This window comes from Sceloporus occidentalis, unplaced genomic scaffold (assembly GCF_023333645.1).
Source record: "Sceloporus occidentalis isolate IW3139 unplaced genomic scaffold, rSceOcc1.0.p SCAF_4, whole genome shotgun sequence".
Taxonomy (NCBI): Eukaryota; Metazoa; Chordata; class Lepidosauria; order Squamata; family Phrynosomatidae; genus Sceloporus; species Sceloporus occidentalis.
The window spans coordinates 7,872,513-7,898,225 of record NW_028316984.1 but is presented as its reverse complement, the minus strand read 5'-3'; the positions used below and the strand labels follow the sequence as shown (position 1 = coordinate 7,898,225).

Below are 25,713 nucleotides of genomic sequence, written 5' to 3'. Positions count from 1 at the left end.
TTTGACATTAAAGACAGTGCAACAGAAATCTGTATGATGTCACAAATAATCATCTTAGGTCATCAAACAGTTTAACACACAATTCTGAAAATGAGGGGGGAAATCCAGTTTTAACTCAAAATTTCTCATTATTTCTTCCAATGAATATGATTTACCTAGCTGCTACTGCACTGATGGCATGACTTTTGATTACTCTTTTGTGTTTAGAGAGCATGAACATATGGCTAACAAATGAACCCTTAAAAGTATTGCCCTACAACACTGAAAGCATATACACAGTAGTCTGAAAATGACTCCAGCAAAGTTAGGTATCAAGACTCCATTAATCGTGACTCATGTTTCCTGTACGAAATACATGATTTGCCAGACTAACTCTTTAAATTCTTGGTAGACAGGAAAAGAGGAAATTTTAGAGAAGGGGATTTCATTTTTTTTACACATTATCTTCGATTTTGTAAGCTCAATTTTTAAAAAAAAAAACCAGTCAGAGAAGTAGAAAGTCACACTGCCCAGATGGGAAAAAAAGCTAATACAACAATTTGAGCTGATTTACAGTTAGTTTTGTTGTAGGGAAATCAAGTGGAAAATTAGCAATTTTTAAATGGATCCCTCTAGGGCCAATGCCCTAGAATCTTATGGAAATTAAAATTTGTAACTACAGTAAAAGACTTAAGTAACAAGCAGCATTAAGTACCAACATGTCTCCTTGTGATTCTTAGATTGAGTCTCAAATCACTGAACTCATTTCAGAATGTCCCTTTTATAACCTTTACATCAAAAGGGTATTAGATTACCTAATATTATTGAGGATTATAAACCTGGACCCAGAACACTATCAGACAGTATTTCATTAATATTTTTGCCTTCTTTCAAAAATATCTTGTTACTAACCAAAAACATTGTACAATACTTTGCATAATATAAAACTCAATGCACCTTACTGCTTAGTTTAATTGAGTGTGCCGGATAAAAGACTATGTGAAGTTTTATCTCCATTTCTCTCTTTCTTAAATAAAAAGCCAAAGTGAAAACAGAGTTTATTGTAACTGTAGCAATGAATTTTTTATATTAAAGTACTGGCCAAGCAAGCCCTGAAACAAGATAATTATTGTACAATGATATTTTTGAATGTTTAATTAAATTATTTTTTAAAAAATTAGAATGATCAAAAGAGACCTACCGCCTTTTCTTTTCGCTACCTCTCTTTTTGCTCTTCCTCAGTTAATGTTGGCCCATATAAACATGAAACCCTAATGCCAGTATGGCATCTTTTGTGAATATTAAAATCAATGTCAAACTAGAGGCAATAATACATCCAATTTGTGCTATAGGAGGCTTGAAACCTCCTGCAAGGTACAGTCATGACCTTACAAAACAAACTCACTTTCCCCAAATTATGAAAACCTGCCATTCTCCAAAATTGAAACTATATCCATTTCCCACATTCCTTCTGGCAGTTCTTACCTTTTTGTTGTTCTCCTTAATATCTTGAGGATTCAGGGACTTGTAGTCACTGAGGGAGAAAATGGCACAGTGGATATGTAAAGTACTTGATAAAAGCAGCCGTTTTTAAAACAAACCATTATCTAAAAATAATAATTCAACATAAAAACAGCATCATACAGTAACTAGCAATTCCACAGCAATCCAATCAGCAAAACTAATAGTGTGGAAAATTAAAATAAAAAAATACACAAATATAAATACAGAGATTGCATGTTCCACTGCCTAAAGCTTCCCATCTAAAAAGAAGAGTTAAGGTAGGGACTTGGAGGCTAGCTTTGACAACCAAACTTGCCATGAGGTAATTTCCCCCCCTCAACGTACAAAAGAGTTACAGGCTTGTCTCATCTCATTTCAAGACCAACACAATTTTCATAATTATTTTGAGGTCACTTCTTGCACAGAAAAAACACACATCAAAAATCATAGGGAGGGGAGGGGAAATAAGAGAGTTTTACAGGAAAGTCCCAGCAATGGCATGAGGTGTGCAAGTTGTGCATGTTTGCTCCATACTACAATGTGACATTTTAAACACTAAAACCGATATGAAACAGTAGGAGACCCAGCTGTTTCATTTCTGTTTCAATGTTTAAAAGAGACCCAAGGAATTTATTTTGAATCCTAGGGAGCCATCATATTACATGGCTTGAGCGTTGGACAATGATACCAAAGTTTGTATTTAACCATGGAAACCCACTCGGTGACTTTCGGCAAGTCACCCTCTCTCAGCCTGAGAGGAAGGCAAAGGTAAATCCTCTCTGAATACCCTGTAATAGAATTGCCATAAATCAGAAATGACTTGAAGGCACACAACAACAAGGCGACACAAACAAGAAATAAAAACTGGATTTATTTATTGTCATGTTTGGTTTCATGATAGTAAGACAGAAGTATAAGCACAAAGGCACAATGTTCCTACTTACATTAGGTCAGGCCTAAAATGGTGTAATATTGCACAAAAGGATAATCCATTCCGCCAGGATGTAGTGAAATTGGTGATTTTTACTCCCCTATAGTTTTTTGTAACTTCTTTGCACCAAGTAAGCAGTGACTGACTTGCATTTGGCTTCTTCCCCAAAACAGGACTTGGTATTGGGCTTTGCTGGAAAAAAAAAGGAAAAAAGAAAAAAGGGGGAAGGAGAAGCATTAAAGAATTTAATGGGAGATGAGAATTAACATTAATTGACTTAACTAGATGATCTGCATCCTTTGATGTCAGTTTAGGTCCTTCAAAGCTGTCAGTTTACAATCATTGTAACTTGAAAACAGACACAAATCTCAAGTCATTATCTACAGTCTTAGCCTTTGGCACTTGTCTCTGAAGGGTATGCTACACACACATGAGAACAAGCCAATTATATAGATGGAAATATTAACATTTCAAGACTTAAAGCATATTATTAGGTAGTCTGTGCTTAGTTACATACCCTTACAAAATTCATAATTATAAAGCATCTCATAACTTTCCCCCCCATTTAATGGAAATATAATTCTGAGTAACTAAAAGCAAACCACACCACAGTCAAAGTTAATCATAAGTTAGGATCTAATATTCTGGCAGAAAATATTAATGTTAGAATATGAATTGCCATGCTATTGGTTATGCTTACAGACATAAACTGGAAAGTTTGTAAACAATGTTGTTTTAAAGACACCGATGTCTATTCATTCAGTTTTCTATATTTAAAACATAAAAATCTATCCAGCAATCACACAAAATATTTGTTGACCTTGTTAAGCTTAAGACTGTTTCTTAAATGTGCTTAAACAAGTAGAGCTTTTCAAATGGAATACATCCAAAGCTTTCAAGTACTTCTGTGAGAAAAATGGGAAGACAGTCATTCATAAACGTTAATGGGATTATTTGGCTTTGGGGGGGGGGACCCTTCTTCTTATAAATGTTTACACCAAGTATTCCAAGTGCACAGACACAGTCAAACTGAAAGGCTAAAAAGAAAAAAAAATAGTTCTTAGCAGTACATATTTATAAAGATATAATTCTATCCAGGTTGCCTATCTTTGAAAGACCAATGATGCCCCCCCTTGACTGAAGTATGCCAGTGCTAAAAGCAATTAGAACTGTCAATTTTATACATAGCCTGATTAATGCTTGTGGGGAAGGATGCTTACAGCCACTGTAACAGAAATGCCGCAAAGGTAATTTATCATTTTTATTGACTGCTAGAATAATAAACTACAATTATACAAACAAACCCGCAGATAAGGGAGAATGATATTATCTCCTTCTCATAACCTTCAGCAGCACAGATACATAGTGCCAAATAATCTGCAAAATGAGTTATGTCATTGTTATTCAAAGTTTTAATGCTTGTTGTATGTCTACGGTAGTGATAATTCCTTAAGTTTAAATAACAAGTGCAAATGCATGAAGAATCAAAGGACTTCTGTGGACTTAAGGTGTTTGCAAACAGTCAAAGGTAAAGCACAGAGCTATGAAAAACACTGATACCTCAAATGCTTTAATTCCTACATTTTTATCCCATTTGTCCTTTAAGGATATCAGGATGATATACTTTCTCATAGTTTATGCAGGCTCAAAAGACTCCTGGGAAGCAGGGAGCAGCCATCAGGTACAGAGGACACCACCAGAGTTGAAGAATAAGATTTAGTTGGTAGACTTATTAGCTCTTGCATGTTACAGGCAGTGCAATGTCTAGGGCATGTCATTTACTTATATACAGTGAAATATTAATAGTCCCTTGATCGCTGCTCAAAGACATAATCTAAGCAAAAATTCTTGGACCAAACAGTGATACTTTAAATCACTTACCCCAATCAGACCAGGACACCAGCCTTAAACACATTACAAATATGAAACCTGTAAATAAATGCCATGGTCTTGAAATGCATTATAGCCGGAGACAAATAAACTTAAGGTCAAGTGCTTTGGCCTAACTAAGCTATGGATCTTACTAATGCTTCCACTACGGTGGATATTTCTGGATCAAAATTTGCAGTTTTGGTAGAGATAGAAATTTATCTTGTGCATATTCAACTTTTATCAATTTGCCCAATGCCACTGCCTTCGCCAGCCTCTTATTCTTCAGTGCTATTTTTATCTACCTCTGTTACTTTTCTGTTTCTTGAATTAATCAATGGGCCATCCTACACAATCAGGCATCATCAATGAACTGAGCCACATTATTGTATAACATAACATGTGATATACTATAGATATTTTATCTGGTTACGTGACGTTTTTATGAGGGGTAAACGAGGGTAATATATGTACATGAAAATGTGTGGTATTTTGACACAAAAATGTTAGCAAGAATAGTTTCAACTTTATCCTATCAACACAAGCCCCATTCATAAATGAAATATAAATTCTCCATCAGTGCGAAAGGTTACTAAAGTTTGGTTTAATTAATTTATTACAATTATTTGTTTATTGCCACTCTACTGGCAAGGGCTTCCAATGATGCATATCAGATCTAAACCATCATTTGAAAACAGATTAAAACAAGTCTTTGAGGCCAAATAATTTTTGAGATCAGATAAAAATGTAAAGACAGGCCTAAAACTCTTTTTAAGACCCAAACACCATTCAGATCTAGATGTATAGACATAATAAATGAGTCTGGTTTTCAAGACATCAACATAATAGTTGCAATGCAATCTGAAGGGCCCAGTGATTTAGGGCCAATTAGTACAAAATCTGAGTTACGTGTAGCTTAAGATCCAGGAAAAGACTTTTAAAATGCTCTAGGTTTAGAAAAATGATAATTCATTGATTTAAAAAAGAAGAAACAAACTCACATGAAATAATATGCATATTATTTTTTTAAAAACACTGGTATGTTATTTTAAGGATTAGCATGTAGAGTCATATCTTGATCTTGGTAATGAACACTACTAGATGTGGCAAGACGTTAGGTTTATGTTTGGTCCTTTTAAAACATAACAAAAAAGTTATATAATTTAGATTACACGTTCTATTAAGATATTCCAGTCAATTTACCTTGAAATGAGCATAGGACAGTAAGATACTGTATTAAATTTCTACATTTTCTATACAAATCAATACACTTTTATCAGAATTGAAAAAAAACTTTTCCATAAAAGCGTTTTCCTATGGTAAAATAAAATAAAATTCCAATGGTGCATTTAAAACTTGGGTATTGTTTCGGCATGCATCCAACCACACCCCATAGCATGCAACAGGGAAGCTGCATTCTTTAATTACAGATACTATCTCGTCTCTGTCTAACAAGCCGAATGTTTTTCCGAATATAGCACCCTGAGTACAGTAGAGAGAGCAGAAGAAATAAAGACTGGTGCACATATGCATACCTTTGTTAAGTTTCTTCTTTTATTTGTGGTGAAGACAGCAAAAATTAATAATCATACTTAAATGAAAACATGAATGACAGCACAGTGAGAATGTTAGGATATGAGTTGGAGAGACAGAAGAAAAATCCTATTGTTAATTCTCAGGCAAAACCAGAAGAAACATGCAAACTATTTTCGTTTGATAAATGTATTATATTCTCAGTAACAACCATGAAAACAAAAGCAACAGCAGTGGCAGCAGCACACCTTCTGGCATGCATACTTTGCTAGATTAACAGGAGCCCAGCATGAGGAGAAAAGCATTCTTGGTATTTTCTTAGGCATTGTCTGAAATTTCTTCTCAAGCAGTTGCAAATGCTGAATCCCACAACTGCAAGATCCAAGAATAATCTTGGGATTGCCTTGAGGAAATATATTTGTTCAGAATAGGCAAGAAAATGGACAAAGAATACATACAAAATGCAATATATTGTATAACATTAGTTGAATTACAGAATGATTGATGGAGACCATAGGTAAGAGGTATAATTACAGCACTTTAGAAATAAAGTTTAATAATAATAATAATAAGAGGAATCATGCAGCCCTTGGGAGGGGGAGCATCCATGCCCAGACTCTGAAATAGTCAAAAACACTGGCTAAATAATGCATTTTAGGCTAAATGTCAGCTCTAGAGATAATGGATTAGTTTCAAAATTTGCTTTGGAAATTGCTTTTCAAGGGATCCTATCCTAAAATTGTCAAAATTGTTTTCAAAAGTACCAGAAGTAATAAAACCAACATGTCTGCTCACAGCAAATGCTTAAATACCTAAAAATGGGCTAAATATATTTTAATGGTTTATCAGCAGGTGTTAAAGCCCAGTTGTTGTTGTTTTTACTTGTCCAGCACTCCCAAGCAGTATAGTCAATAGAATTGCAGTCCAAAACCTATGGAAGGCTGCAGTTGCCCTCTCCTGGCCTAAGGGGTGCTGAACCTCTTGATTTCCAGATGTTGATGGATTCTAAGTCACATTATTACAGTAGAAAGGGTCAATTGTTGTTACAAATGTTTCTAAGATCACAGGTCCTCCACTCATGTTTTCAAGACTCGCTGTGATGCCTGGATAAGAATATATTATGTTCATATAGAGAGTATTTACACACAATATAGCTGATTCCTGCAGTGCATAGGTACACACAGTTTTAACTTATCGTAGACTGACCCAATATGCCTGCTTGGGATGACTGAGTGAAGCAATATACTTTACAGTTCTTATCTCTTGATCGTTCCACAATACCCTATCATAGAATCATAGAATCAGAAAGGACCACAAGGGCCATCCAGCCCAATCCCTTGCCATGCAGGAAATCACAGTGAAAGCATCACCGACAGATGGCCATCTATCCTCTGTTTAAAGACCTCCAAAGAATGAGACCCCATCACTTTCTGAGGAAGACTGTTCCACTGTTGAACAGCCCTTACTGTCAGGAATTTCCTCCCAATGTTGAGGTGGAATCTCTTTTCCTACAGCTTGCATCAATTGTTCCATCTTCTAGTCTCTGGAGCAGCAGGAAACAAGCTTGCTCCCTCCTCAATGTGACACCCCTTCAAATACTTAAACAGGGCTATCATATCACCCCTTAATTATCTCTTCTCCAGGATAAACATATCCAGCTCCCTAAATATTTCATCAGAAGGCATGGTTTCCAGACCCTTCACCATTTTGGTCAGCCTCCTCTGGGCATGCTCCTTGTCAATATCGTTTTTGAATTGTGGTGCCCAGAACTGGACACAGTATTCTAGGTGAGGCCTGACCAAAGCAGAATAGAGCGGCATTATTACTTCCCAATGCTTCTATTGATGCAGCCTAAAATTGTATTGGCCTTTTTAGCTGCTGCATCATACTGTTGACTCATGTTCAACCTGTGGTCTACTAGGACTCCTAGATCCCTTTTACATGTAGTCTTGTTAAGCCAGGTGTCCCCGATTCTATATCTATGCATTTCGTTTTCCCACCCTAAGTACAGCACCTTACATTTCTCTGTGTTGAAATTCATTTTGTCTGCTTGGGCCCAGCTTTCTAATCTATTAAGGTCTTCTTGAATCTTGGTCATGTCCTCTGCAGTATTAGCTATTCTTCCTAATTTTGTTAGCTTTGGCCCAGCCAATGACATAGGTGCTCCTGGTCAGTCATAAGGTAGATCAGGGAATAGGGATTCAGCCTGTACTGAATGAGGTTACACTCCCCCTGAAATCTCAGGCTCGCTGCTTGGGTGTGCTCCTGGACTCCACTCTGAGTTTGGATGCTCAGGTCTCAGCTGCACCCATTCCTTGAGATGCCAGATCTGGCTATGGCGACACATGCCTTGGTTACATTCCATTTGGACTATTGTAATACGCTCTATGCGGGGTTACCCTTGGAAAATGTTTGAAAACTGCAACAGGCGCAAAATGCTGCGGCCAGGCTGCTGATCGGGGCTGGCTACAGGGATCAAAGCACTTCCTTGCTGAAACAGCTATACTGGCTAGTGGTCCATTTCTGGGCAGAATTCAAGGTGCTGGTTCTGGCCTTTAAAGCCCTAAACAGCTTGGGTCCAGACTCTCTGAAGGACCATATCTCCCTATACAAGCCAACCTGAATGCTAAGATCAGCAGGAGAGTACTTTCTCTCAGTCCCACCACCTTCACAAGTGCGGTTGGTGAGGACTCAGGAGAGAACCTTCTTTGACTATGGAACTCCCTGCCATGGGAGCTCAGACTGGCTCCCTCCCTGCTCTCTTTCCGCCGGCAGCTGAATACATTTTTATTCAGGCAGGCATTTGGTGGGTAGACTGAATAATGTGGTGTGTTGTTTTAATGTTTCATGATCTTTACTGTTTTAAACGATGCTGTTTTTATTTATGGTTTAATGTTAGTAATATTTAATTTTTTAATTTTTTCCCCTAATTAATATTTTAGCTTTGTCTTTTTAATATATTGTAACCCGCCTTGAACCCTATTGTGAAAGAAAGGCAGGATATACATTCTGGAAAAATAAATAAATAATTTTTTCAGATATATTTTTTTCCACACAGGTAGCCTTGTTGCCTTGCCTTGCAGGAAGACTACTTGCATGGTAAGGAGCATTGGTGATGCAATGGTTAAATGCCAATACTGCAGCCATTCATAGCCACAAGGTTGTGAGTTCGATTGCAGGCAGGCTCCAGGGTCCACTCAGTCTTGCATCATTCCATAGGTTACTAAAATGAGTACCCAGCCTGTTGGGGGCAATTAGCTTACATATTGTAAACTGCTTAGAAGTCCTTAAGTGCACTGATAAGTGGTATAGAAATGTACTTGCTTTGCTAACCCAACTCGCCTAGAACTCTCCCCTTATGACTTTTCCTTAGGCCACAATAGCTTGCTTTTGTGGAAAAGAGTAAATGCCTAAGTATGCCTTTGGAATTCTAGAATCTGTTATTAGGGTTCTTTAATCTTCAGTATTTGAGTTAGGGCAATATATTTGTTGGAATACAATTTATAATATTTAAATATTATCGATATCTGATTTGTTTCTCTTCTGATTTCTCTGAATATGTATGTGTTTTACTTTAAGATTTCCCATCATACCCCAATAGTCAGAAAAAATCAATTACTTTTGCCCAAAGCTAGTCATTTTGCAATTACTACCCCCCTTAATATTTCTTGACAGTTTTCATCTTATGTAGTTTACATTTCAATTTTAGATTATTTCCCCAGAGAAGCAGTTTAAAATGACAGCTTTTCATGTAGGAACAGAAGTACATTTTACTTGTTGAAATGAAACACACTCAAGACCTATGACAATGTTCATCAGCACTCCCCATATATGTGAAGATGAGCCTTTAACAACAACCAGTTCCCACAACTAACTTTGATTTGCAATCTGAAAAAATGCACTGTGCAAATCATATTGCAGCTTACAGCCTACAGTACATGTGAACTGCAGGCACACAAAAAACAACAGCACCTGCCATCACAATCCCATTCTCTTCTTTTACACACAAAGAAACATACTGGATAGGGCTTCAGCATAAGAAAACATATGATCTATACTAAACGGAAATATTTGGCTAAATTTTGTTTATCCAAGCGACTGAGAGAGCAACTGATCAGTTGATACCACTGACACTGGAATCCTGTAGGCTCTAGAGAGACATATGCCAGACCTAACTTTATGTATAGCCAGTGCAGTCAGCAAATGAGCCACAAAGATTTTGGGCAGAATGCAAGGAATAAATGAGAGAAAGGGAGGGAGAGAGGGAGAGCATCCACACTACAAAAATAATTCAGTTTGATACCACTTTGTCTGCCATGGTTCAATGCTATGGAATTCTGGGAACTGTAGTTTTGTGAGACATTTAGGCTTCTCTGTCAGAGAGCTCTGGTACCACAACAAACTACAATTCCCAAAATTCCTTAGATAATTTATTAACCAAAACAGCCATACACATACTCAACTAAATGATAGGGAAAGTAATGCAAAACATGGTTAAAGTAGAAATTTGGACTCAAACTACACAATTCATCTCACATGGTGGCTTTAGGCCACTGCAGATCTGCAGGAATGGATTGTTAATGATGCCCATCAGTGTGATATCTTATTAATATATATTAAATTAAAAGGAATAAAATTTAACTCTATTGATTTTACACAGGAGCACAGTGGTCCTCCAGAAGTATTCAATATAACTTGTTAAAGCTTGTTGTCAAACCAGTTTAAAGTTACCTGAGTTTCCAAAGTTAGCTGATTAAATCAAAGTTAGTTGATTTAAAAATGAAAGGGGCCCATACAATCTCATTGCAGCTGCACCAGAAGTTCTAATATGTATGTGTGTTGTGTTGGTGGTGGTGATGGTGGAGAGAGAGGCTAAGAACAAGTTTCCCTGAAGTTCATTTATATAGCATAGGGGTAGGAATCATATGGCTATTACCATAATTACATTATTCACATTATTCCATGATGTTTGTTGTTGTTGTGTGTCTTCAAGTCATTACCAACATATAGTGACTCCAAGGTGAACCTATGATGGGGTTTTCTTGGAAAGATTTGTTCCAAGAAGGTTTACCATTGCCTTCTTCTGAGGCTGAGAGCATGTGACTTGTTCAAGGTCCTGTACTTAATCCTGTATCCATAGGATTTTTTTTTTAAAGTGACACATCTGCAGAATTATTTGATTTGAATCCCACTGGGGTTATATGAATGCTTACATAATTCTACATTTGTACAAGACATTAGTTTCTCTGATGTTAATTCACCTCCCCAGGCATCACAATCCTAAATGAACTAATAAACATTTATGTATGTTTTAAGCATTTGCTAACACTCTCAATTAAATTTATACAAACAAGCAGTAACAAGAAATCAGAATAATAAATCACCAGTACTATATGTAATGTTTTGGAATGCCAACACTACAGGGAATGTGTGCACACTAAATTAATAAGTCTTGCGCATGGAGTAGAGAAATATTACTGGACTCTGTTATTACAGCACTCTCACTCCATGTCACAATACACCCAGAATATGAAGATGTGTGGCATGCCACTTAGTACCTCTCCGTTTGCTGATTATCCTGGCTTTAATGCCAGTAGATCAGCAAGGATTACACTGAAACCTAAAGCTGTGCTATGCCATAGTGATGTCTGAGCGGTGTCCAAGAATTTTTTTTTTTTTAGGCTGAATACAGCAGGGGACACATTAAATTTTCTAGGCGTTCAGGAGCAAGTGCTACACAAGAAAAAAAAAGGAAAGAGAAGCTATAACATCACCACTTTGTGAAAGTTTGTAATTATAGCACCTTAGCGAGGTTTCCTGAGGAAGTGCTACCAGTCCTTCAGCCAGTAAGTCTTGAAGATAAGTGAAGCCACACAGGTCTATGCTTTGTCCTTATGCCAAGGCCTTCTGGCTAAGCTCTGAGTGGCACTTGAGAGCAATGTCTTACAAGGAAATGATGTTACCTATACTGCATGATTTTTATGGTCGACTGAGGACATAACATCATATATAGTTTTTTGTGGGTTTTTTGGGCTATGAGGCCATGTTCTAAAAGAGTTTATTCCTGACATTTCGCAGCAGCTGTGGCTGGCATTTTCAGAGATGCCAAACGACAGGAATAAACTCTTCTAGAACATGGATGCTGATTGTGAAAGCCTTGAACTTCACATTGAACATCACACACACACACACACACACACACACACACACACACATATATTAAAAAGAATACAATGCGTGCTAGCATCAATATTCTTTTAATGTAATTACTGTTCACTCATTACTCCCAATGTGTTGCTTTGGAGGTGTCATCTGAGAGGATTTAATTGAAAAAATAAAATATCTAAAATAACAAACCAGTAAATAATGATTAATAATAACTAGATATTTTTTTAAAAAATCTAATGAGATATTATTAAATATAATAATAATGTTACAAACTATAGATATGAACACTGATTGAGAAAAGCTTCCCTTTATTATTCTGAAGCTTTGAATTATATACATCAATTAAACACCAACCTTTCCTCCCTTTTCCACTTGCACTAAAGCCAGTTGTGGCTTAAGAATGCAAATATAAAAGTGCCATTTAATAACCTTAGCTACTCTACTGTGAAATGTAGACACAATAAAACTCATGTTCCTTAGGTCACTCTAGGAATAGGTGCTAAACAGGTGACCAGCCAGTTCTACACACTGAAAATGCAGATCTGAAGGACGACTGCTTGAATGTCCCTGCAAGTGAGCAGTGCTATCCTAAATAAGTGCACAGGTGCTTATCACACTCTGGCTGCACTGCATGAAACACACAGCTGCTCCAAGACTTGTGATCCACATCCTCAAGGGAAAAGATACAAAGCTGCATTGATTGTAAGAAGGTACTAACAATTTTACTGTAAAGTCTAATTTAACTAATAGCATTTGTTGAACAGTTAGTATTCCCAACCTCAAATATACACATGCATTCTTCTATCTGAATTGGCTGTGGGCCCAATTTAAGAGGCTGACCATTTACTCTTTGAGATCTGCAACATTTCCTGCAGATAATTTTTGATTTAGTTTGTTGGTAATTTTTTTTAAAAAAAGCTGCCAAATCACAAGGAAAAAAAGGAAAATAGATCTATGTTTCTAGTTTATATGCTGCTAAATCAAATGCATTTCTCAAATTCCAAACATCCCACACAGAATACAAATAGAACTATATTTCTAGTGTATATGCTGTTGAATCCGTGTTTGTAGCAAATACTGTACATGGTTGTACATCATTCCTAAAATTCCAAACATCCCACACAGAATACAAAGGGATCTTGTAGCACCTTTGATACTGAGAGAAAGAAAAAAGTTGGCAGCATGATCCCTCATAGACATGAGCCTACTTTCTCAGATACATGGAATGAGGTACCTAGAAACAGACCTGTGTGTGTGAAAAGTAACAGAAATGCAAAACTTGTGGGTATGGTGAGGAGGTGACAAGTTCAGTTTTAATAATGGTTGGGGAACAAAGGCAAGAAGAAGGATGTTGCCTAATGTCAAGGTGAGTAGATAATCACATGAATAGTGGTGGGAGTTATTGGAATGTAGCATGATGCTGGCTGAGAACCAAAAAGGAGATCTGATGAACTGGCCAAGATAGCCCTCATGAAGTTGGGTGTTAACTAGTGTTCTAATGTGGGTTGTGAGCCAGGAAACCACTGTCTTTGTTCAACACACTGTCGATGGACTGAGGTTTTTGTATATATTCCAGTTCTGCCTTTTCTTTTCTTCTGTTTTTTCTTTGTAGCTTTAAATAAATAAATAAATAAATAACACACACACACACACACACATACGTACATACATAAATAAATAGTTTATTATTAATCATGTTTTATGTTAATTTTATAGTTTGGGAGGGAGGGTTGTGTCAGGGTTTTGTGGGTTTTATTGTTTTTACATTGTGTATCATAAACTCTGTTGTTACCTGCCTCGATTCTCTAACGGAAGAGGCGGGATATAAATAAATATTTATTATTATTATTATTGTTTTTTTGTTTAAGAACTGCTCTTCTGAGGTCCATGATGGAATGTCCAGAAAGGCTAAAGTGTTCTGCAACTGGTTTTTGTGTATTTCCATTTCCAATGTCGGTTTTATGTCCATTTATCCACTGCTCAGACTGTCTGCCCAATATAGACTGCTTAATGGCATTTTTGACAAGAGGATGCATATATCACATCAGAGGATGAGCATGTCAAAGTACTTCTAGTATTGTGGGTGATGTGGTTTGGTCCTGTAATTAGGTGCTACAAGATCCCTTTGCACACTGATCCAAGCTAACATGACTATGTTTTTGAATTCTGCTGCACAGAATATAGTATATCTGTTTTAAGAGATCTATCTCCCAAATAAAAGTTTAGTGTTATAACACTTTCTTTAATTATAAACATCTGACATGGTTGTATTTTAGCACCAATCAGAGGAAAACATACATTAAAAAAATCCTTTGCAGAATGTTGGGACTGTTATTACTTCAGAAGCCAGTCTTTTTGGAATCACAGGCAATACTCAGTAGAATAGGCAAAGGGAATGTTGTCAGAAGCTGCAGAGATGTTACACATCTAACCACTTCATTTCTTGTAATTTTCATTTAACAAATAAAACCTAGTCAAAACAACGAAAACCAAGTCAAAGAACATAAATCAAACTGCTGCTCTTTAATCCCAGAGAAGTGCTTGTGAGCTACCACACAATGGTTAAAAACTGTCAAAATATTTTACAGCTTCATTATAATTACCAGTCAAGTCTAAGCATGTAGAGTGTGGGTGTTAGCCACACTATAAGTGATGCAAAGGAAACTTTTGACTCGTTCCTGCACTCATTCAAACTACTTGAATAACAATCATGAATAAACCATGAATCAGATGTATTCAATTTTATGTTATAGAAATCATAGGCATAAACTTGGAATTTTTAATCTTAGTACACTGATTGAAAACACACATTTAATATAAAATATGGATAAAAATTAGACACACACTGATCTTATGTACTTTTTAATCCGAAGTAAGATCTGCTTCAATGAAGCTTACTCTCCAATATGTTCATAGCAATGTAGGCTTAGATGTTTTATTTGATAAAACATAATTACTGTGTTTCTATTTCAAATAGACACCAAGAGAGCAATACTGTAGGTATAACTGTGTTACTGCTATAGTCCATTAAATATTTTAAAAATTACAGGGTGTTTTGTTGCTTTAGAATACAGCCATCCCTCTGCATCAATGGATTCTTTATCTACGGCTTCAAACCATCCATGGTTTGAAAATATTCAAAATTAACATAAATTCCAAAAAACCTTGATTTTGCCATTTTATAAAAGTACACTATCATTGTCTTTACTAGGGCTTGAGCATCCATGGATTTTGGTATCTACGGGAGATCCTAGAACCAAAGCCCAGAAGATACCAAGGACCCAGTATATACATGTTAGGCATTTGTTTTCTGAAGTCAAGGCTTGAACACCTGACTTAATAACACTACACATGAAAGGGATGGATAGGAGTCCTAGTAGACCACAAGTTGAACATGAATCAACGGTGTGATGTGGCAGCTAAAAAAGTCAATGTGATTTCAGGCTGCATTAACAGTAATATAGGCCTATTACAGACTGCCAAAATAAAGCTGCTTCGGGTCTCTTTGGAGGTATGCTATTTAAATGATGCATGGGTCCTATGAGTCCGGAGGTCACGCCAAAGCCACACTCCATTCCTAAGCACTGAGTGCAGCTTTGGTGCAGCTTCCGGATTCTTAGGGTGCATGCATCATTTAAACAGCATACCTCCAAAGAGACCCTAAGCAGCTTTATTTTGGCAGTCTGTAACAGGCCATCGTGATATATAATCATCAGTAATACAATGGAATGTAGAAACAGAGGGGTATAAACTTTTTAAGAGAAATAGGCCAAACAGGAAAGGAGGAGGAATAGCACTATATGTCAAAGATATTTACACCTCTTGCTAAAGAGGTTAAGAAGAGGAGGGAGCAAGCTTGTTTTCTGCTGCTCCAGAGACTAGAACACAGAACAATGGATGCAAACTGAAGGAAAAGAGATTCCACCTCAACATTAGGATAACTTCCTGACAGTAAGGGCTGTTTGACAGTGGAACACACTCCCTGAGAGTGTGGTGGAGTCTCCTCCTTGGAGGTCTTCAAACAGAGGCTGGATGGCCATCTGTCGGGGATGCTTTGATTTAGATTTCCTGCGTTGCAGGGGGTTGGACTGGATGACCCTTGCGATCTCTTCCAACTCTACGATTCTATGAACAAAAAGGGCTTTTTGGGATATGTCCACAGCAAACGGAAGAAGGAAATGGTAGGGCCACTACGTGGAGAGAAGATGGTGAAATGCTAACAGGGGACAGAGAAAAGGCAGAATTACTCAAATCCTTCTTTGCCTCTGTGTTCACAGAAAAGGAAAAGGTGCTCAACCTGAGGATAATGGAGCAGAGGACAGAATAGGGGAATTTCAGCACAGAAAAAGCAAAGAGATAGTACAGGAATACCTGGTTAATCTACATGAATATAAGTCTTCAGGACCAGATGAACTACATCCAAGAGTATTGAAAGAACTGGCAAATGTAATATCGGAGCCTTTGGCAATAATCTTTGAGAACTCCTGGAGAACAGGAGAAGTCCCAGCAGACTGGAGGAAGGCAAACCTTGTCCCCATCTTCAAACAGGGAAAAAAAAGACGATTCCAACAATTATCATCCAGTTAGTCTGACATCTATACCTGGAAAGATTCTAGAGCACATCATTAAACAGAGAATCTGTGAACATTTAGAAAGCAATTCCATAATCACAAAAAGTCAACATGGGTTTCAGAGAAACAAGTCATGCCAGACAAACCTGATGTCTTTTTTTGATAAAATTACTAGCTTGGTAGATGAAGGGAATACTGTGGATATAGTATATCTTGATATCAGTAAGGCCTTTGACAAAGTTTCCCATGACATTCCTGCAAACAAGCTAGTGAAATGTGGGCTAGACAAGGTAACTGTTACATGGATTTGTAATTGGTTGACTGGCCGAACCCAAAGGGTGCTCAGAAATGGCTCCTTTTCATCCTGGAGAGAAGTGACCAGTGGGGTCCCACAGGGGTCTGTCCTGGGCCCAGTGCTATTCAACATCTTTATCACTGACTTGGATGACAGAATTGGGGACATACTTTTGCAGATGACACCAAACTAGGAGGAATAGCTAATACTCCAGAGGACAGGATCAAAATTCAAAACGACTTGAATAGACTAGAAACCTGGGCCAAAGCTAACAAAATGAAATTCAACACGGAGAAATGTAAGGTACTGCACTCAGGGAGAAAAAAAAAGCACAGATATAGGATGGGGGACACCTGGCTGAATGAAACTACATGTGAAAGGGATTTAGGAGTCCAAGTAGACCACAAGTTGAACATGAGTTAACAATGCGATGCAGCAGCTAAAAAGGCCAATGCAATTTTAGGCTGCATCAAGATCAAGAGAAGTAATAGTGCCACTCTATTCTGCTTTGGTCAGGCCTCACCTGGAATACTGTGTCCAGTTCTGGGCACTACAATTCTGAAAGGATATTGAGAAACTGGAGCATGTTCAAGGGAGGGAGACTAAAATGGTGAAGGGTCTGGAAACCATGTCCTATGAGGAACGATTTAGGGAGCTGGGGATGTTTAGCCTGGAGAAGAGAAGGTTAAGAGGTGATATGATAGCCCTGTTTAAATATTTGAAAGGATGTCATATTGAGGAGGGAACAAGTTTGTTTTCTGCTGCTCCAGAGAACAGGACCCAGAACAATGGATGCAAGCTACAGGAAAAGAGATTCGACCTCAACATTAGGAGGAACTTCCTGACAGTGAGAGTGGTTCGACAATAGAACATACTCCCTTGGAGTGTTGTGGAGTCTCCCTCCTTGGAGGTCTTCATACAGAAGCTAGATGGCCATTTTTCGGGGATGCTTTGATTGAGATTTCCTGCATGGCAGGAGGTTGGACTGGATGGCCCATGTGGTTTCTTCCAACTCTATGATTCTATGATAATAATATACCTACACAATTTGGCAGTAGGCAGGGGCCAAGATTAAAATAGACTAAACTTCTTAGCACCACAGATAGGTTTTTAGTTGCTCACTTTCTAAGTAAATGTATAATTAATCAATAAACTATTTTAATGATTAATTATTATACAGTATATTAATAATAAATAATTCATATTAATTCCTCTGCCTGGCCCTGTCGTTGAGAGAAGGCTGAGTGGCACAGGAACCTTAAGCAGCAAAAATTTGCCCATTCTCCATCTCCTCTGCCTTTCCTTCTCCTCTCAAGAAATCCTGGCTGTGGAGGAGGCTTGAGGGGCACGCATTCACCCTTCCTCCTCATTTGCCCGGCTTTCTCCCCTGGAGAAAGCCTCGCTGTGGAGAGGATCAGGACGCACCTGTTTGCCTGTCCTCCTTCTCCACAGCCCAGCTCTTTCCAGGGAGAAAGCCAGGCAGTTGAGGAGCCTTGAAGTTCTTGCGGGCCACCACAAATAGTTTGGTAAACTGCATGAGACCCGTGGGATGTATGTTACAATCATAGAAGTATAGAGTTGGAAGAGACCACAAGGGGCATCCAGTCCAACTCCCTGCGATGCAGATATGATCTAGATGAAGGGAAATAATAGTACCATTCTATTCTGTCTCATCGGAATACTGTGTCCAGTTCTGGGCATCACAATTCAAAAAGGATGTTGAAAACCTGGAGTGTGTCCAGAGGAGGGTGACCAAAATGGTGACGGTCTGGAAACCATGGTCTATGAGAGGCTTATGGAACTAAGTATGTATAGCCTGGAGAAGAGAAGGTTAAGAGGTGATTTGACAGACCTGTTTAAATATTTGAAGGAAAGTCATATTGAGGATGGAGCAAGCTTGTTTTCTGCTGCTCCAGAGATTAGGACATAGAACAACAGATGCAAACTGCAGGAAAAGAGATTCCACTTCAACAACAGGAGGAACTTCCTGACAGTAACAGCTGTTCAACAGTGGAACACACTCCCTCAGACTGTGGCACAGTCTCCTTCTTTGGACGTCTTTAAACAAGAGGCTGGGACTTTGATTGTGTATTCCTGCATGGCAGGGAGTTGGATTGAATGGCCCTTGTATCCAACTCTACAAATGTATCATTCTATGGTAGGAAAAAAAATCAATTTTCTGGCTTCTATCTAGGGATGATTGCTGATACATACGAATTTACCTAGGAGCTTCCCATTCCCTTCATTGAAGTTGGAAGCTCTGTACATATATCTCTACAGACAGAGCTTAATTCTTATTGAAGAAACAAGGGAATCCTGAAATCACTGGTATGCCTTATTCAAAGACATAGCGGTGTTAGTGTGGGGAATCAGTATGCAAATGGATCTTATATAGCATCTTTGAAACAGACAGAAGCAGCTTCTGGCAACTCCAGGGGCATGGAGTTTAGGTGACACATGCCCCCGGAGCACTCAGAAGCCGCCTTGGGGCTGTCCTGGGCAGCCCAAAACCAGTTCCAAAAGGAGTGAATATTTTCCGCTCCTTGCTGTGGTCAATTTGGGACCGTGGCAGGAGGTGCCCTCAGGGCTGTAGTGTGTGTTGTCTGTGATCCCGGGGTGATCGGACCATGAACGGCTGCTGGATGCTCGTCTGTTTTGCCCCTTAGCCTCAAAGGTGCTGCAAAATCCTTTTGCAAACAGGTATGTCTTGTGTGTTCAAAACACCTGTTTAATATAAGGAAAACTTGCACAGCTGGTTTTTATTGTTTAATGCCAGCTGTTCACTGGCACTGTTCATTAAAGTTAATATGAAACTGAAATCCTAGACTAATTTACCTGGGAATTCAATGGGACTCACTTCTGAGTAGACATGTATAGAACTGCACACTCAATTATCTGGCTGCAAAGCGTGCATAAATGATGTACTTTTACTAAAGGTTTTACAGCCATGGGAAAAAGATGGGATACAAATAAATAAATAGAACTTTATTAGTTATCAATAATATGTGGCTTCAAATCATACCATCAATCCTACAGATAGAGGTCATTTTTAAACTAGCCTCTACTTGTTTCCTATCCTTAGAACAAGACATATAATTTCCGTATAACAAGCTACAGATCTACCTACTAATATATATATAGATTCTATACAATATAGGAAAACTGCTGGTGACAACCCAGAGTTAACTGAAGAGCAAACTATGACTGTGGCCTGTTAGTACAGTGGCCCCTTATCCAGGACCGCCCATGGATAACAAAATCCATGGATGCTCAAGTCTCACTAAATACCATGGAAGTAAAATGGTGTCCCTTATATAAAATGTCAAAATCAAGGTTTGCTTTTTGGAATGTATGTATTTTTGAATATTTTCAAGCTGTCGATGGTTGAATCCGTTGATACAGAGGGTCGACTGTATCAGATTAAACAAACCATGAACAGTCACACTGCTAGAAAGTCCCAAGCAGCACTGAATTTATTAGCAATGCAACCCTGTTCACTTACCTGATAGAAAAACACCCTGAACACATTGTGAATGAATATACAGACATACCTCAATTAACAAATGACAAATAAATTCCTTTTTTTCATCATTTTTTAAAATACCTGTCCAGCTACTTTCCTCCTTGTTCAGTGTCTAGCTGGAAGTTTGTCTGTTTGTATCAAGCAGTACCAGCATTGGGAGATGGTGAAGGAGGACTGGAGAAACAGATTTTTGGTATCAGTTTGCAGCAGCATACCAGCAATAAACAATGCAATAAAGCCTGACCTAGGAAAAAATGGAATTCTAATGAGCCTACAGCAGTTAAAGCTGTCCTTCATGGCTGACAGCTCAAGGGGGAACGGTTGTGACTAGTATGTTACACCGAATTATCAATACATCTTTCAGGGATGGGCAATTTCCATCTGCATTAAAGACGGCCATAATAAAACCTCTATTAAAAAAGCCCTCCCTTGACCCCCTAATTCGGAATAATTATCGGCCTGTCTCGCTGCTGCCATTTTTAGGGAAGGTGATTGAGATGGCAGTCGCCTTTCAGCTTCAGGGACTCCTGGATGAAACGGATTATCTCGACCCATTTCAAACCGGGTTCCGGGCGGGCTATGGAGTTGAGACTGCCATGGTCGCTTTAGTTGATGATCTCCGTCTGGGCATGGACAGGGGAAGCGTGTCCCTGTTAGTGCTTTTGGACATCTCAGCGGCCTTCGATACCATCGACCATGGTATCCTTCTGGATCGCCTGAGAGTTAGGTATCGGGGGCTCTGCTTTGCAGTGGTTCCGTTCCTACCTCTCGGGCAGATTCCAGATGGTGGAGCTGGGGGACTGCCGTTCCGACAAGAGGGCCCTTACATCTGGGGTCCCTCAGGGAGCAATTTTGTCCCCTATGCTATTTAACATTTACATGAAGCCGCTGGGAGAGATCATCCAGAGACATGGGGCGCGGTGTTATCAGTACGCTGATGACACCCAAATAGTCTTCTCTATGTCTTCGACTGATGCAGTAACTAAGGATGGCATCTCTCCTCTTGATGCCTGCTTGGAGTCGGTAATGGGCTGGATGAGGGAAAACAGACTCAGTGTGAATCCAGAGAAAATGGATGTACTGGTGATAGGCTCTCCTGGTCCAGGCAAGAAAGTTTTTCCACCTGTCCTGAATGGGGTCACGCTCCCTGTGAAGGACTCGGTTCGCAGTTTGGGGGTGCTCCTTGACTCGTCGCTCCACCTTACATCTCAGGTGGATGCGACGGTTAGGAGCACCTGTTATCAGCTTCGGCTGATATGCCAACTGCGACCCTTCTTGGACCGGGGGGACCTTGAAACCGTTGTACATGCTCTGGTAACCTCCCGACTAGATTTCTGTAATGCGCTTTACATGGGGCAACCCTTGTACCAATCTCGGAAGCTTCAATTAGTGCAGAATATGGCAGCAAGGCTGGTCACTGGTTGCTCCGGGGCCAGCCATATAACACCTGTTCTGAAAGATCTCCATTGGCTGCCTATTTGCTTCCGGGCCGAATACAAAGTATTGGTTATCACCTATAAAGCCCTATATGGCTTGGGCCCAGGGTACTTGGAGGACCGCCTCTCCCCATATAGTCCACCCCGCACTCTTAGATCACGAGAAAGACATCTGTTGACGGTTCCAGATGTCCGCTACGCTGTTACGAGGAGGGCTTATTCTGTCTCAGCCCCTAGACTCTGGAATGCACTTCCTAATGAGCTCCGCATGTCCACTTCCCTTGACGTTTTCAAGAAAAACTTGAAGACGTACCTTTTTCGTCAGGCATTCCTCCCATGAACGTTGGTGTTATTTTTCTCCCCCTGAATGTGACGTTTTTTCCATTCTGTCAGCCTTGTAATTGTATTGTTGTTTTTATCTTGTTATTTTATTGTATATTGTGTTTTTAAATTGTTTTTACTATGCTGTAAACCGCTATGATCCATGGAATAGTGATATATAAATAAATTTTATTATTATTTATTATTATTAAAGCGGTGTTAAACTGGATTATTTCTGCAGTGCAGATATAGACCCCGTTTTGCTGTTCATGCATACTCAGTAAAGGGTTCTGGAGGCAGATGCTGTTTACCTTGCCTGTTCTAGGCAGGCACATGCAGTTTATGGTAGGATCTGACAGTGTCACTCTGTTCATGGTTTGTTTAAATCTGATACAGTCACTCCCCCCGTATCAATGTATTAAACCATCCACGGCTTGAAAATATTACAGTAGCAAACATAACACCTGGAACTGATTTAAATTTCAGTCAAATTATGAAAAAAAAACTTGCTAAGGATGTTAACAATGAATGCATATCTTTTTTTAGGAATGAAAACTCATTGACATTTAAGAAAGCAGATGCACACTGAATAAATTTGTTATACATTTAATTAACAGAAGAAAAAAATGGATTGACTAATATTCCAGACTCAGAGGGCGCAGAATCATGCACTTCAAATGTAACATCAGTTTACAGAAAATTCAAAAAACCAAACAAACTCATACTTTGTCCTAAAATTGGTGTGTGGGTGTGGGGGGAAGGAAGATTAAAATTGGCTGTTCCTGAACATAAACCCCTACCTTCCTGATGATACATGGTTACGAAAACAGCCAGTGGTTAGTCTGCATATTCTTCCACAATACTGAATTAAGAAAAAAAAAAGATCTTTAGTTATGAAAGAGGACATCTATCTCCAATTGGTTATTATAGAAGTGGATATAGATCAAGAAATCTAACTTGCATATTATGTTAAGGCAAAATTTAGAAGTAAAAACATACTTCTTGTAAAGTGACTTCAAAACATACAAGATTCCAGCGTTCGCTGTGAATTTAAAGACTTGTTTTCTTGTTTGTTGATGTGTTGCTTTCTAATGCACTTCCTGAGAAAATCTTATCCTCTTCTATTTCTTTTTGACACCCTACACTCGACATATAGACACTTGCTTTAGGCAAGAGGGCATCAAGAATCCTTCCACGTTCAAAGTCGGCTACATCTGTTACTCTTTTCCTTTGTTGAGAATTCCATCCTTAATCCTATTTGACTTTATTCATGCAAAGGTCATCCTGAATTCAACAAATGGAGGAGCGATAGGAAGCACACTGGTGAACAGTGGGCTAAAATGCTGTTGTAGAACATGCAGCTAGTGTACTGGCACTATCTGAGGAACACTTGATTTTATTATGCTGGCCTCCAACTCTCAAAGCTGTTGAGGAAAACAATAATATTCATAAAAATAATCCCCTCCAATGTGGATTCTCCTTGAATTTTGGTTACACTGTTTCTCCTTATTTCAAACAGTCCTATATCTCATGACAGTAGATAACTGTGTACACAAAAGGAAAAAAGTGTGATAATAGATACAGTACTTTTCTTTGGATTTTGAATACTGTTTAGGTCTGATTCCCTTGCTTATCGTTATGCACAGTAGACAGCTATCAAAAACAACACCCGAAGACACTGATACAGCTTGGCCAATTCATTATTTCAGTTATTAAAAAAAAAATGGTTGGCACAGGAAACATCATGCTCAAGAAACATCACTGCAACCTATAAAATACTGGGTGGCATTTAGTGTATTTTTTTTCTTCCTCTACTTCTAACTTGGCTAGGATTGTTGCTCATCTGAAAAAATATCTGAGAAAGCAAACAGAAAGGTCCAGAGAATCCTTTCTAGAGTGTCTTCTTTCTTCAGTCTCCACCCAGCCGATTAAAGACATGAAGGGAACTGAAGTGAGCAGTTTTTATTAGAATGAGTGGAATGATTTATGAGGTGCAGTAATTCGCCCCTTTTATTTTACTAACAAGTCCATAATATGACTAAAATAAATGAACATTAATTAATAGCTGCCTTACATTATGTCAAAAACACAAGCCATGCCCATCCTTCAGGAAACTGAAGAAACAGGTAATGGTAACTCTAGCAGTTTATCCACAGAGAAACATTTTCTATGAAAAGGTTTGCTGACAATTTTAAACACTGATACAGAGCAGGAATGCATGATGCAGCCCTTCAGTTGGCAGTCCCAGCCAGCATAGCCATTGGCAAAGAATGTCAAGAGTTGCAGTTTAATAAAATCTCAAGGGCTGCACTTTGCCTATTAAGATTTTAACATAAACTTATCAAAACAAATAATCGAAACAAAGCCTCTCTCCCCAAGTGCATGAATCCAAAATTTTGCACATTCAAATACACTGAACAGTATTCTTTTGGAATTTGTTATACAATGGAATGGAGAAGCCAGGCATAGCCAGACACACATTCTAGACTTTAGGAAAGCTGATTTCAGTAAACTTAGGGAAATACTAGAGGTGATCCAGTGGTCAGGAATATTAAAAGAGAAAGGAGTTCAGGATGGATGGGAGTTTCTCAAAAGGAAGATACTGAAGGCACAATCTCAATCAGTTCCAACCTGGAGGAAAAATGGGAGGTGTCTCAAGAAAGCAGGGTGGATGACTAAAGAACTTTCAATGGAGCTGTGTGTTAAACGGGGCATGTATAAGAAATAGAAAAAGGAGGAAGTCAGCAAAGAAATATTCAAACAAATTGTGAACACGTGTAGGGGTAAAGTCAGAAAAGCTAAAGCACAGAATGAGCTCAGGCCCTACCATCGCTAGAGAGGTTAAGAACAAGAAAAAGGTTTTTTTGGGGCATGTTCACAGCAAAAAGAAGAAGGAAATGGTAGGGCCACTACATGGAGAAGATGGTGAAATGCTAACAGTGGACAGAGAAAAGGCAGAATTATTTGTCACCTCCTTTGTCTCAGTCTTCTCACAAAAGAAAAAGGGTGCTTAACCTGAGGAAAATGGAGCAGAGAACACAATAGGGGAAATGCAGCAGAGAATAAGTAAAGAGGTAGTACAGGAATACTTTGTTAATCTAAATAAATTTAAATCTCTGGGACCAGTCACCACACACATACACACACACACACTCTCTCCTTGCAAATGCAGCGGGGCTTTAGAATCTCCCTAGCAAACCAGCAACAAACATGCACATAGTCTGTCTTTTTGCCTGGGCAGCACTGCCAAAATAAGGAGAATGGGGTGGTGAGCAGCACTTCTTTTATGAGCAGAATTACCGTATTGACCCATATATAAATTGACTCAGGATTTTGGGGTCAACATTTTAGCATAAATTATATACAGTAATTAAAGATCTGGGGAAGGAGGAGATGAGGATTTTCATGTTGATGATGAGTAGAGAGAAATAAATTATGCATGCTTATTGAGAAGCAATTCTTATTGAATTTAGTGGGGCATACAAAATTTAAACACTAAGAATCTAACAGATACCAATTATGGTTTCAAGGTTTTCTTTTGGAAAGGGCCAAAAGCAAGGTCACGAGAAGAAACATGAGTGCAG

At 38.6% G+C, this 25,713-nt stretch overlaps 1 protein-coding gene across 8 annotated transcripts in view; it reads right to left on the bottom strand.

The window, feature by feature from the left end:
• LOC149313473 (EH domain-binding protein 1-like) overlaps positions 1-25,713 on the bottom strand; it is a 318,359-nt gene that overhangs the window by 134,592 nt on the left and 158,054 nt on the right. For all 8 annotated transcript variants that reach the window (XM_089519151.1, XM_089519153.1, XM_089519155.1 and 5 more), the window contains 2 exons: positions 2,427-2,605; positions 1,465-1,513 (listed from right to left, as the gene is read on the bottom strand). In XM_089519151.1, coding sequence (XP_089375277.1) covers positions 1,465-1,513; positions 2,427-2,605 — 228 coding nt within the window. The remainder of the gene's footprint in view (positions 1-1,464; positions 1,514-2,426; positions 2,606-25,713) is intronic.